The sequence below is a fragment of the Chiloscyllium plagiosum genome, chromosome 25, assembly GCF_004010195.1.
Source record: "Chiloscyllium plagiosum isolate BGI_BamShark_2017 chromosome 25, ASM401019v2, whole genome shotgun sequence".
Lineage (NCBI taxonomy): Eukaryota > Metazoa > Chordata > Chondrichthyes > Orectolobiformes > Hemiscylliidae > Chiloscyllium > Chiloscyllium plagiosum.
The window spans coordinates 4,081,613-4,094,235 of NC_057734.1; the positions used below are offsets into that span (position 1 = coordinate 4,081,613).

The 12,623-nt window shown below is 39.8% G+C and overlaps 1 protein-coding gene across 6 annotated transcripts in view; it reads right to left on the minus strand.

Moving 5' to 3' along the window:
- LOC122562519 (clathrin heavy chain 1-like) overlaps positions 1–12,623 on the minus strand; it is a 52,940-nt gene that overhangs the window by 22,530 nt on the left and 17,787 nt on the right. For all 6 annotated transcript variants that reach the window (XM_043715386.1, XM_043715384.1, XM_043715382.1 and 3 more), the window contains 10 exons: positions 11,703–11,876; positions 10,992–11,189; positions 8,337–8,537; positions 8,024–8,176; positions 7,695–7,817; positions 6,597–6,734; positions 4,796–4,960; positions 3,673–3,853; positions 2,418–2,581; positions 424–549 (listed from right to left, as the gene is read on the minus strand). In XM_043715386.1, the coding sequence (XP_043571321.1) occupies positions 424–549; positions 2,418–2,581; positions 3,673–3,853; positions 4,796–4,960; positions 6,597–6,734; positions 7,695–7,817; positions 8,024–8,176; positions 8,337–8,537; positions 10,992–11,189; positions 11,703–11,876 (1,623 nt within the window). The remainder of the gene's footprint in view (positions 1–423; positions 550–2,417; positions 2,582–3,672; positions 3,854–4,795; positions 4,961–6,596; positions 6,735–7,694; positions 7,818–8,023; positions 8,177–8,336; positions 8,538–10,991; positions 11,190–11,702; positions 11,877–12,623) is intronic.

The following is a 12,623-nucleotide window of genomic DNA, read 5'->3' on the forward strand; positions in this document are numbered from 1 at the left end:
GATGCAACTGAGTAGACCAGGCATAAATCCCAAGAGCCTAGATGAAAAGAATCTCATTCAGGAGTTAACAGCACACATGCCAGGAAAACAACTGTGGCTGGAGGAGGTTCTAGAATTAGGGTAAGCACTCAAATCTCAGACTAAAATGTCTTCATTCCAAGATTGCTAGTTTTGAATTGGCTATCCCAAAGTATGTGGGCTCAGCCAGAGTATATTCACTGCTGTGTGCCATATTTTTGGCAACAAGGGATCCAGGATATTTTAAAAAGTTGTATGAGTTGAGTTCGACAGTTATCTTATTCAATGGTGGAACAGGTATGAAGGGCTGAGCACCTATTGGATGATTATGAAACTTAATCTGTGAGCACTTTTGCAAAGCAGTGATCATAGTTATAAGAACAGCTTAATGATTATTTCACTGACCTTCTGGACATAGATTTCAATGTATTTCTGCAGGTTGTTGCGATACAGGTACAGAACAAGGTCATGGACAAAGTCAAATCGGTCACACACAATGATTAAGGGAAGTTGGTCTGTCAGTTTGGCTTCCTGAAAAACAAAACATCATTACTACCCAGCACAAGAAAGGCTTCAGGTTGCAGTGGCCCAACTTCCGGTCAACTAAAGAGTCTGTCACTTTCAAGCACCACAGACTATGCAAGGATGGCAGATTGTCTCCAAAAAAGTTAATGATGGATTTTAAAATGCTAGCTGACTGATTGTCACAATGAAAGCTTCTTTAAAGATTTTGCATTATAGCCCCTAATTTACCTCTACACCAAAATCTGGTTCCATTCGAGACCATTCCATTCTAAGCACCATGGCAGGAAAGTAGACTCTTCATCCAACTAATCCACATCAACTAAACTAATCCCACATGCCTGAAGTCTTGCCTATTCATGTAGTTATCCAAATGTCTTAACATTGTAGCTGTACTTGTACCACCACTTCCCGAGTTCATTCCACATGAACCACAAGGTTACCCCTCATGCCCTTTTTAAAATAAAAAAAAATCTCCCCTCACCTTAAATATGCCCCATAGTTTTGAACTCCCCACCCGGGGGAGGGGGAAGAAAGAAAGAAAGACCCTTGCTATTCACCTTATCTAGGCTTCATGATTGCCAACTTCTATAAAAAAGGTCACCCCTCAACCATCTACACTCGGAGGAAGTCCCAGTCTCTCAAAATTCCCAGCAACATCCTGAAATCTTTGAACCCTCTCCAGTTTGCATTACCACTTTGAAAATGGACAATAGCCTGTGCTACTAAAAATGGCAGATAATTCAACACCTGCAATATTACAGGAAATTTCAGTTACAAAATGGTTGAACTGCACAAATCAAAGTAGCAACAGAAAGTGGATTGTCTATCCACCTTCATCTGTGAAGCTGCATCCTATAAGCAGACTTCCATTAGTTGAATTAATCCTGTCTGCTCAAAGTTCAATGTTAATTCTGCAAGTACAGATGAACAGTGAAGCATTTAAAGCATTTTCAGCATATTAGATAGGCATTGATCATTTACCCATGACAAACAAATCTCATTACATAAGAGAATTGCACATTCAATAACTTAGCTATCAACTGCTCAGGTTTCATTAACTGGACTTTACAAGTAATTTATCTTGAATAAGGCTTACCTTTTCATTATAATTATAGGACAGCTGAAAGACAGGGGGAAAGCAAAGTACTTGGATAGTAAACTAAAACAAAATGCTCTGGCAAGGCCAAGTGTTTTAGATTGATGATCCATCAGAATTGCTAATTTCCACTACTGACAGCACTTTAAAAGACAGACTTGCAGTTATAACCACCTTTGACTGTTTGAGGTTATTAGGTTCCCAGGTGAAGTTTTGTAAAGGAATGGAACCATAACCCTCAACATACACAGGATTGAAGCTCAGGGTTGCTTTTCATGTGGAAGAGAAATCTTGAGTGTTGAGACCTTGAGAATTCTCAATCTTGGAGCAATGGATGCTCAATGGAATGTAATAATAATTCTTAAAGTTTGAATATTGGAAACTTTTCCCCTACCCATAAAACATCTTGAAGGGCAGAACAGGCTGGAGTGGCCATTGAAACATAATTGGGAACACAGCCACTTCTGTAATTATAGACAAGTAGTAGATGGGGTCGTTAGCAAACTTTGGCAAACAGAAATATCATTTTAAAGCCAGATTGTTTAGTATTCCCCAAATCTAAATAGATATAAGATCTGCACTGGAACAGGTTGCGTATGGTCACTGAAGAATATTACCCCCAGCAACACAGCAGCCCTTCAGTGCTTATTGGAAGGGCACTTTAAGGCTGCAAGCCAAAAACTATATTTTCCAGAGGCAAGAATGACCAAAAGTGGGCAGTGTGCTGCCAAGAATGCAATGAAGCTGGGCCAAAGGCACCACATTTTATAAAAAGTACCTTCAGGAAATTCTTCACACGTTCTGAATCATAGCAGTTGCTCTCACGGCATATACGCTCAACTTCTTTAATTTGTCCAGTTTTACATGCTGCCTGAATATACTTGAAGTGAACATCAGGCTCCTGACTGAAATTCACAATGGATCCAAGGAAATAAAATAACCCTAAATTTGAAGGAAAGAACAGGAGGTGCAGATCAAAACTCAATTTGCTCCAAGCAAATATTTCAGAAATAGAATGCTACAAATATAGATGAACTGACAATGCAATCAATGCCAGAAACTGCCAGTCATTAGCATGAAGATTGCTGCAAGACAAATTGTCAAAAGAAAAAATAATCTGCTATACAAGTTAGAACCATTAGCATTATTTTATAATGAGTTTAAAGATGTCTAAATAAAATGTCAAAAAGCCATTAATAGAATTACCCTCATCTCTACACATGCTTGATTTAATCTCAAGAGACAGTTGTTTAAGAGTCAGAAGGTCTATTTTCTACATTCCTAAAACACAGGTAGACTACCTAATTTCACATTGACTTACCTCGTGGAGAGAAAGTTACTCCTTGCATGATTCTGCATTAGAACCTCAATTGCCTCAAGCATGTTAGAAGCCTTCACTATTCCTATCTTTGAATGCAGTTTATCAGCTGCTTTTTAAGCTGAATGAGTCATTGTATAGTTTGTGATCATTAAAAACATGCTTAGCAGAAAAATGAAAGCCAGTAAGTTTTGAACATTGATATATTTGGACTTGTGCAGGCGATAAATCAGACCAAATCAAAACATCTCCTGGATAGAGTCTCCTGCAATTACACTCAGGGGACAATATTGGTTTTAAAAGTAGTGGATATATCTACAGAGACCAGCTTCGGTATTCACAAAACCAAAAAAATACAGAAAACGAAAAACAATTAGAATAAGGGCAGATAGTGCATTCATCCTTTTTTTTTTCTAAGAAAGGTTAGGAAAGGAAACAAGTAGAGATTAAAAAAATTCTTAAAAAGATAAAAGTTTCAGAATGTAATTGCATAGATGGGATCTGCAGTCTCAAGTTTACTAATGGTTTAAACAAACAGCATTAAATCTGCACTAGGCTTTGTCCTGTAAAGTTAAAGCAACAACATCACTATAATTTGAGAAAGGGGCAAGAGGTTTAGCTCAAGTCAGTGAGTTACTCACAATAAGACATGGATACAAAACAGCTTCCTTGGAATTCAGGTGGTGCAAGAGACTAGAGTCATAAAACAGCTTACCCTCATAACTCTTAAAGGATTCAAAAAGTTCCACCAATGACTGAGTGCCAAGCTGCTCATGGTACTTGGATGCTACTTGCACACAAAGCTGCAGATTCTGGCGGATGTTAGCTGACAACATGGCACGCAAGCACTCAAGGGAATCTTCTACAGAGAGTGCACCAAAGAAGTTCACCAGCCACTAGAGGTAGGGAGAAATGAAAAACATTTTAAGCCCTAGTTTCCAAAAGCATAGCAATCATGTTTAGCTCAGAACTTACAAGACATTGTGAACAGCTCATTATCTTTGCAGATTTGAAATGTTTACAATAAAATCCAGAGGAATAAAAGTCAGTAGTGAGTATTACGGTCTGGGGCAGCATCCTGAAGTGCCATGGAACACTAACCTGGAATTCTGCATAACAGCCAAAGTTAGCCTAAAAAAAAATTCTACACAATTCTGGAGAATAGATATAGCAGGCACAAGAGTTTATTGACATTTAAGTTCCCAGCCTTGAAAGTATAATTTGAAGGAGCTGTTCAAATTCTAGGAGATTGTGACTTTCCTGGCTTAGTCAATTCTCTCAAGTGTGTAGTCAGGTGAATATAATGCTATCCTGAAATCAAAAACTTAGCAACTGTAAGTCTCTAGAGCACCACAAGCTGCTCTTCAGGTGGCAGTGACCATACGAACACCTAATCTAAGTTGAAAACTGAAGTAATGCAGAGTTAGGATTACTTTTTCCTGCCAAAGAACTTTGCTTTTCAGACTATGTCCAAGGCCAAACTCCTTTTCTAGGATTCAACATGCTATTTGCATGTGGTCTTGCTGCCCCTGACGGAGGAAGGCTTTAGTAGTTCAGGTGTATATTTCGTTGCTTCAGGAAGCCACTACTCGTGAGACCACCAATTCAAGAAAAAAGTTTCCATCCTGATGTCTTACATTTATGCAAGACAGATTTTTTTTTTTTAAATAAACTAGTCTCAAGTTACTAAAGCCATTCATTCACATGTTTTTTTTAAAAAAAGGTTACTTTCAAACCAACATTGAAAATGCCTAAGATTAACAACTTAGGCTTATATTAAAGCTGCATTTCACACAAATTCCACTTAGACTTGAATTCAGTATGTTCTAAACTCATACCTCAGGGTTCAAAAGGTGAGTGTGTACAACAGCACGTTTGATATCATACAAATCTGTATAGTGCTCCAAAGCCCTTTGCAACAAGCCAGCTTTTTCACATAGCTGGGCAATATGGGCACGATCATAGTGAGTGAACATCTGGTTTCCTAGGATTGCATCAGCCACCTAAGAAAGTAAAGTCCCATTAGTAAGGATGTTAGGTATGCACATAACTCGAACTGCAGTGATCAGCTGCTACAATTGGCTACATTGGAATGTAGCAATCTGGAGGTCATATGCTGAGTCTCTAGAATATGAAGATAAAGCAGATCTACAGAAAGATACTGAATGGACAGGAAATTGCTCAAAATGCCTTTGATTTTTGACTGTTAGCCAACATGCAAGCTAATGTTCAACTAGCAAGGACATTAAACAGTTACAATGTTATAAACCATTGCGATGGAATTGCCTTAAAATATATCTAATGATTATTAGAATTATGTCTGGTTTGTAGAATGTTAAGTCACTTGAAATTTTGACCAGCTTAGGCAAGTCAGAGTCCCAGAACAAAAAAAAAGTCAGCAAGTCCATCTGACAGGGATTAAATAAAGTTAAAACCAACATTTAAAATGGGAAACCTAACCCCAGAGGAAATACTTCTCTTGCCTTAATCTATAAGATTATCTGTTCTGATTCCAATTGTTTGAGGCAATGATTGAACAAAAAAAAAAAATTCAGTTGTGTGGGTGAAAGTGTGTCTCATTAAAGTGATTTTTTTTTTGCTACTCCAAAAACCTCCAGATTGATGAAGGCAGAGTAGTAGATGTGATCTATATGGACTTCAGTAAGGCGTTTGACAAGGTTCCTCATTGTAGACTACTTAGCAATGTTTAGACCCACGTCGAATAGTGAGGACTAGCTATTTGAAATCAGAACCTGCTCAAAAACAGTACAAGACAGAAGGTGACCGGGGCTGCTTTTCAGACTGGAGACCCGCGACCAGTGTGCCACAGTGTGGAGTCCACTGCTTTTCATCATTTAAATATGTGGTTTGGATTTCACTGCAGGAGGTATGGTTAATAAGTTTGCAACATTGGAAGTATAGTGGACAGCCAAGATGGTAACCTCCGGGGAGTTAAAAAAAAAAAAGGGCACCTGGAAGGGCAACTTTTTCCATAGAGTGATGGATACATAGAATGAACTGTTGGGAGGCAGCTGGTACAATTACCCACTTAAAAATAGGCATCTGGATGAGTATAGGAATGGTTGAGGGGTATATAGGCCAAAGTGGGCATAGATTAGTTTAAGATGTCTGGTCAGCATGGACCAGTTGGACTAAAAAGGGTCTTTCCCATGCTGCATTACTAGGTAAATTCAAAGAGCCTTGCTCATTCCAAGGCCCATTATACTTGTCCCAAGAACTCCAGCCTAAATGTCCACACTGTATTGCAGTAATGTTACTTTGGCTTTATACAAGGTTGTAAGTGTAATGTTTACTTTTTGTGTAAAAATATAGTACTTAAGGCTATTCCAGACACTAGGAGAGTTTGAGGGCTAACTAAATTTGCCAGATTTAGTATTTCATTTGTGGGTTAGGACTGAAGAAATCAGAAGAGGGGTCAATATTTATATTAAAGGCACTTTTTACAATCCAATGAGTATTCAAATGTCATGAGACTTTTAGGCATTTAAAATATCTTCAGACAAAAAAATTCAAATGTTGCTACTTTACTTGACACAGTGAAGGCCAGAGATTAGTTCTTAAACCAAAGAACAACCCAAAACATCCTAGTATTCATGGCTAGTAAAGTACATTTCCCACCTGCGGTGCATGGATCAGATTCATTTCAAGAAGGCGTGTTTGTAAGTGACCCTCAGAAGGCCTGTTATTCTTCAACGCATCTAATAGGAAAGATGTACACTGCTGGATCAGGTTATTTTCCATAAATACATCCACAATCTGGAAGGAAGGGAAAATTAGCATCAACTGTCAGGAACTTGCACAGCTCTTTAAAAAAGGTTTGTTTTTGATTTTAATCTGTTATGGACAAACTGACTTCTGATCCATTCAGCTGATCCTAGGGAAGCGGTTAGCGCTGGGTAAGATTTTTGACTAGAACGATCAAGCAATTTCAATTGGAAAGGCATGGGTGGATAAAAATCTGGGGTTGTTCTGTGAAGCTCCACAGAGAACACATCTGACAATTAATGGCCAGATTAAGTTATGCACCTTTATGTAGTTTCAGGATTGAATATCTACATGCAATATTGAAACAACAAAAGTCATGAAAAACTGATACAAAATTTTAGAAATCACTGAAGGCCACAGGAGAAAATCCATGTTACTCCAGAAAGCAAAAAAAAAAATTTAAAAGTCATCTAGATTTTATCCCACTTTACAGGATAACTAGAGAATCCACATTTATGCCACAATGAGCATTCATTCACCATAATACAAAATGGGAGTGAAATCAGTTACTCACTTTATTTACCAGCTTACACTAGAACTCTACAGTTCCACTAAAGCACAATGCTTTATAGAATACTATTTTCAGGCATGGGGCTTGAAATTAGCCCTCTAAAATTATGCTGATATGGAGTTTACAAAAGCAACTGTCAAACTAGCACATGTGTCAGAACTACTGCTTGTTAAAAACAAAGGTCACAGCTGAGTGGAGTAGGTTTTTAAGCCACACTAGACCAGAAACAATAGTTCCAATTTTCCACATCAGCCACACTTCATTAATCCAATAGACAGATTCCTAAAAACTAATTTCAACCCATGATAGGAGATGGCTAACAATCCAAGTCTGGACTCATGAACACTTGGTTCAGTTAACAAGCCAGCTGAAGACCCACCAGCAGATCCTTCCTTAAACTTCAGCTGCAAATTAAAAAGCTTAGAAATGTTCAAACTGACCTGATTAATATTAGCTAGGGGTTCTTCATCCTGGACAAGCATCTGTGCAAACTGAAGTCCTTGGTCAGGGCTCACTCGCATAACATTTCTCAGCAGGAAGACCCAGTCTGGAGTGTAACCAACCTGTTAAACATTTGTATAAGAAGTTGGACTTGGGGTAAACATTTGGGAAGTCAAGAAAAAAAAAGCATAACACAATCTGGTGCATTTCAGACAAAGTTATTTAGTACATTGAATACATGTGGAAGTGCTGAAGATTTCTGTTCAAGTTTTACCCAAAACATTCAACAGGTATTTTAAAGTCAATAGAAGGATGTAGGACAAATTACCTTTTTCGCATACAGAACAATTTTCTGGAATTGTCCAGTTTCTGCAAAACACTGTATAACTTTATTTGGCACATTGGCACGGAGATAGACACTTAAAGCTAGTGTGGGATCAGCTGTCTTCACCAAGTCTCCCAGTTCCTCAGAACACTCCAACTACATTAAAAAGCAAACATTAAAAGAACAGGTCAACAATAAATGCAGATTCATGAAACATACTCCACCACAAGTGCTTGAAGTTACAAGTTTGTAACTTGTATTCTAGCTCCAAATAATCAGTGCCCATTCTCAGGAGGAATTAAAGAGCTGTTGTTACCTTATCTTCCTTCAGCCATTTTTCCAGCAGTTGCTTGCGGCCTTGTTGCAAGACAGGACGGCAGAGTTCCAGTGATTCATACTTGTTCAATTGTCCCTGATCAAGGAGTATCCCAAAATACTGCAGAAGAGGTGAAGCTTGCCCTGGCTGGGCCGGGACTGTCTGGAATTTTCTAATTGTGTCTGGAGTCCGTAGAATACCCTACATGAACACAGTAATTGAAAGGTGAAAAGCTTTAATAGTCACAGGTACCAATTTATGTCACAGCATATAGAATAAGCTGATCTACTCATTGCATGTTTCAGGATTGCATTGCTTACTGAGGATAATAGAGGTTCCTCTGTACTGACACTTTCCTAACAGTGCTAAGAACTCATTTCAACCCTCTTTTTTTTGAATGGTCTAAGCTTAAGGTGCCTATATCTTTATTATTTTCACCAGAACACCTTGATTAACCAGTTGACTTGGTAAAAACAGTGACTGCAGATGCTGGAAACCAGATTTTGGATTAGTGGTGCTGGAAGAGCAGTTCAGGCAGTATTCGAGGAGCAGCAAAACAAAAAAAAAAAGACGTTTCGGCCAAAAGCCCTTCATCAGGAATAAAGGCAGAGAGCCTGAAGCATGGAGAGATAAGCTAGAGGGTGGGGGTGGGGAGAAAGTAGCATGGAGTACAATAGGTGAGTGGGGATGAAGGTGATAGGTCAGGGAGGAGATTGGAGTAGATAGGTTGAAAAGAAGATAGGCAGGAAGGTCAAATCACAGAGACAGTGCTGAGCTGGAAGTTTGGAACTAGGGTGAGGTGGGGGGGGAAAGAGGGGAAATGAGGAAACTGGAAGTCCACATTGATGCCCTAGGGTTGAAGTGTTCCGAGGCAGAAGATGAGGCGTTCTTCCTCCAGGCGTCTGGTGGTGAGGGAGCGGCGGTGAAGAGGCCCAGGACCTCCATGTCCTCAGAGTGGGAGGGAGAGTTGAAAAGTTGGGCCAAGGGCGGTGTGGTTGATTGGTGCGGAGATGTTCCCTAAAGCGCTCTGCTAGGAGGCGCCCAGTCGCCCAAATGTAGAGGAGACTGCATCGGGAGCAACGGATGCAATAAATGATATTAGTGGATGTGCAGGTAAAGCTTTGGATGTGAAAGGCTCCTTTAGGGCCTTGGATGGAGGTGAGGGAGGTGGTGTGGGTGCAGGTTTTGCAGTTCCTGCAGTGGCAGGGGAAGGTTGTCAACTTCCACCTGTGGTATAATCTATTTGGCAATCTTGCCTTTTTGTTTTGAATATAAGATAAAGCTTTGGCAACATTTTCTCATTCCATTCGTGTTGGAGTGCTAAGATCACAAGTTATGCAATGTACCAAGTTTTCATAGAATCCCTACAATGTGGAAACAGGCCATTTGGCCCAACAGGTCCACACCAGCCCTCCAAATAGTAGCCTACCCAGACCCATCCCCCTATATTTACCCTGACTAATGCACTAGCCTACAAATTCTGAACACTATGGACAATTTAGCATGGCTAATTCACTTAACCTGCACATCTTTGGACAGTGGGAGGAAACCCATGCAAGCAAATGTCTGTCAGGAGTTTTCCAGCCTCTGGTGACTGCATTGAACCTGGGTCCCTGACAGAGGCAGCAGTGTTAATCACTGAACCGTTGTGCCACACTAATCAAGGTTTTGAATGCCTGTAAGTATATTCAACATTCTAGAGTGCACAAGATTTCACCAAATTGTCTAATAGTAGGTTATTGCACCCACTGACCCAGCAGTAGAGTTGGCCTTTTCACATCTGAATAGATTTAGTTAGAATGAAGTCCACTGCCTGCAGCAAGAGCACATTAGTGGTTATAGGAGGAAAAAAAGGTGAGGACTGCAAATACTGGAGATCAGAGCTGAAAATGTGTTGCTGGAAAAGTGCAGCAGGTCAGGCAGCATCCAAGGAGCAGGAGAATCGACGTTTCAGGCATAGGCCCTTCTTCAGGAACTATGCCCAAAGTGTCGATTCTCTTGCTCCTCGGATGCTGCCTGACCTGCTGTGCTTTTCCAGCAACACATTAGTGGTTATAGGTTTACAAACAAGACAGTACAGCTGTTAAAATGTTGCAGTTAGGAATAAGGAAGACCTGGACTAGATACATGTTTAGGATTTTCAAAACTTTAAGAACAAGAGGCTGTTAGGCTGGCAAGCATTGATGAGACAGTGCAGCACCATGCACAAGAGAACAAAGTTTGAACAGTACAAAAATGGAGACAAAAACAGGTCCTTATGATTATAGCACTCCAACACTAATGGAATGAGAATGTTGCCAAAGCTTTATTTTATATTCAAAACAAAAATGCAAGATTACACCACAGGAGGAAGTTGACAAGTCAACTGGTTAGTCAAGGCATTATGGTGAAAGTAATAAAGGATATTATCGGCACCTTAAGCTTAGACCATTCAAAAGAAGTAGAGGGTTGAAATGTGTTCATTACAATGTTAGGAAAGGGTCAGTAGAGGAACCTCAATTATCTGAGGGACACAGTTGGGGAATATTTCACTCTGTTAATGGAATGCCAGATAAGAGTGAGCCAAACATCAGGACCTCTTGTTTGGATAATCAGAATTAGTTAACTGAATGCCAGAAAGAGGTTGTTCTTGTGGCAGAATGAGAATGCACATACCTTTGGTGCTGATGCAGCAACTTTAGCAGCTTCAGCATAATTTCCTTGTGCGAATAAAGTGTTAAACTTTCGTGCAAAGAGCTCCTCAGCACCAGCAAGGTTGCTTCTCACAGCCATTCGGAGAGCAAGGTCTGGGTTTTGGAGCACATTAGTTGCATAGTTTACAATATTCTCTTCTTCCACACAAACAGATAATACCTGGAGGCAAACAAAAGTGGTCAATTAAGGAACATTCAATATACCAAGAGCTCTACACAAGCGAAAGTTGACAGTGAATGCAAGCAAATTGTAAGAGTTAACAATGTAATCTACTCCCAATTAAGTCACATCCAAGAAATTACAACAACTTGATTGTATACAGGACAATGAAATAGTTAAGGAGTCTACAATTTGTTAGTTACATCCTGAGGCTAAGAAAGGTATCTACACAAAAAAGCCCCATTGTTAAAAACATTCTTTGCTAAAAGTGAATTACATTCTCACTCATGCTGACCATACTAAGCAAAAAAGCCTACTTGGAAGTGGCTTTTGTAATGCCAGGCACCCTGATGAAGAAACTTTAATGTGCTCTAGAGTCATTGCTACATTACGGTTTGCAATTCAGGACCATAACAAGTACTTGCCCTCACTGCTGGTATAGGAAGCACTATACAAAACAAACTTCAGTTTGCTTACTACCACAGAAATTGCTAACAGCCTTGGATAACATACTTGGCCTTTTTTATTGACTCCAATGATGCCAGATGTAGGTTCATGGGGAGCAGTCACAAAAATGGTCTCAGCACTAATACGGTTCATGTAGATACAAGCACCAGATTCCAAGTCATACAAGTGGATGTAGCCATATTTGGTAATGAGATATATAACCCCATATTTTGTTCCAATCTGGAAAAGAAAAATATTGGAATGACAACAAATTTCCATTACATTTCAGTATTTCCATCTTGGATGCCAGCAGAGTACAAAGATGAGGAATGAAAGAAAAATCAACACTGGATCATGCACACAGGTTGGAGGCATAGAATCAGATTCCCTATAGTGTAGGGACAGGTCATTTGGCCCAGAGTCCACAGTAACCCTCTAAAGAGGATCTTACCCAGATCCACCCCACCCCTATAATCCCTGTACCCCCATGACCAACCCACCCAAGCTGCACATCTTTGGACTGTGGGACAAACTGGAACACTGAGGGAACACTGAGGAAACCCAGACACAGAGCACTGGGAGATGTTAAACTGGTAGTGAGATCCATCAAATCAAAATGGAGCTATAGCGCTAGACCCTGCAATACATTTGCCATTCAGCTGATTTGATACTTCAGTTTTATGTACTTGCTATAGCCAGTTAGCCCACTCAATTCAAAATTCTATAGTCTAAACTACTGAAACTATATATAGAGTAGTAAGTGGTTCTCCAAAATTCACACTTGCAGTTTAACTGCACCACCTAGGTGACTCAAGTCAGCTGAAAGCAAAGTATTTTTAAAATTTGGTAAAGAAACCAACTGAGTGTGCACTGTCTGGTTATAAACTCAACTGGAGACATCCAGCCTCAATGCAGAGACCAGAATGGGGCCACTGACTTCGAAAGATAATCCTGCCTTTAAGTTGTTAGTCTTGCAGTTTAAAGGAA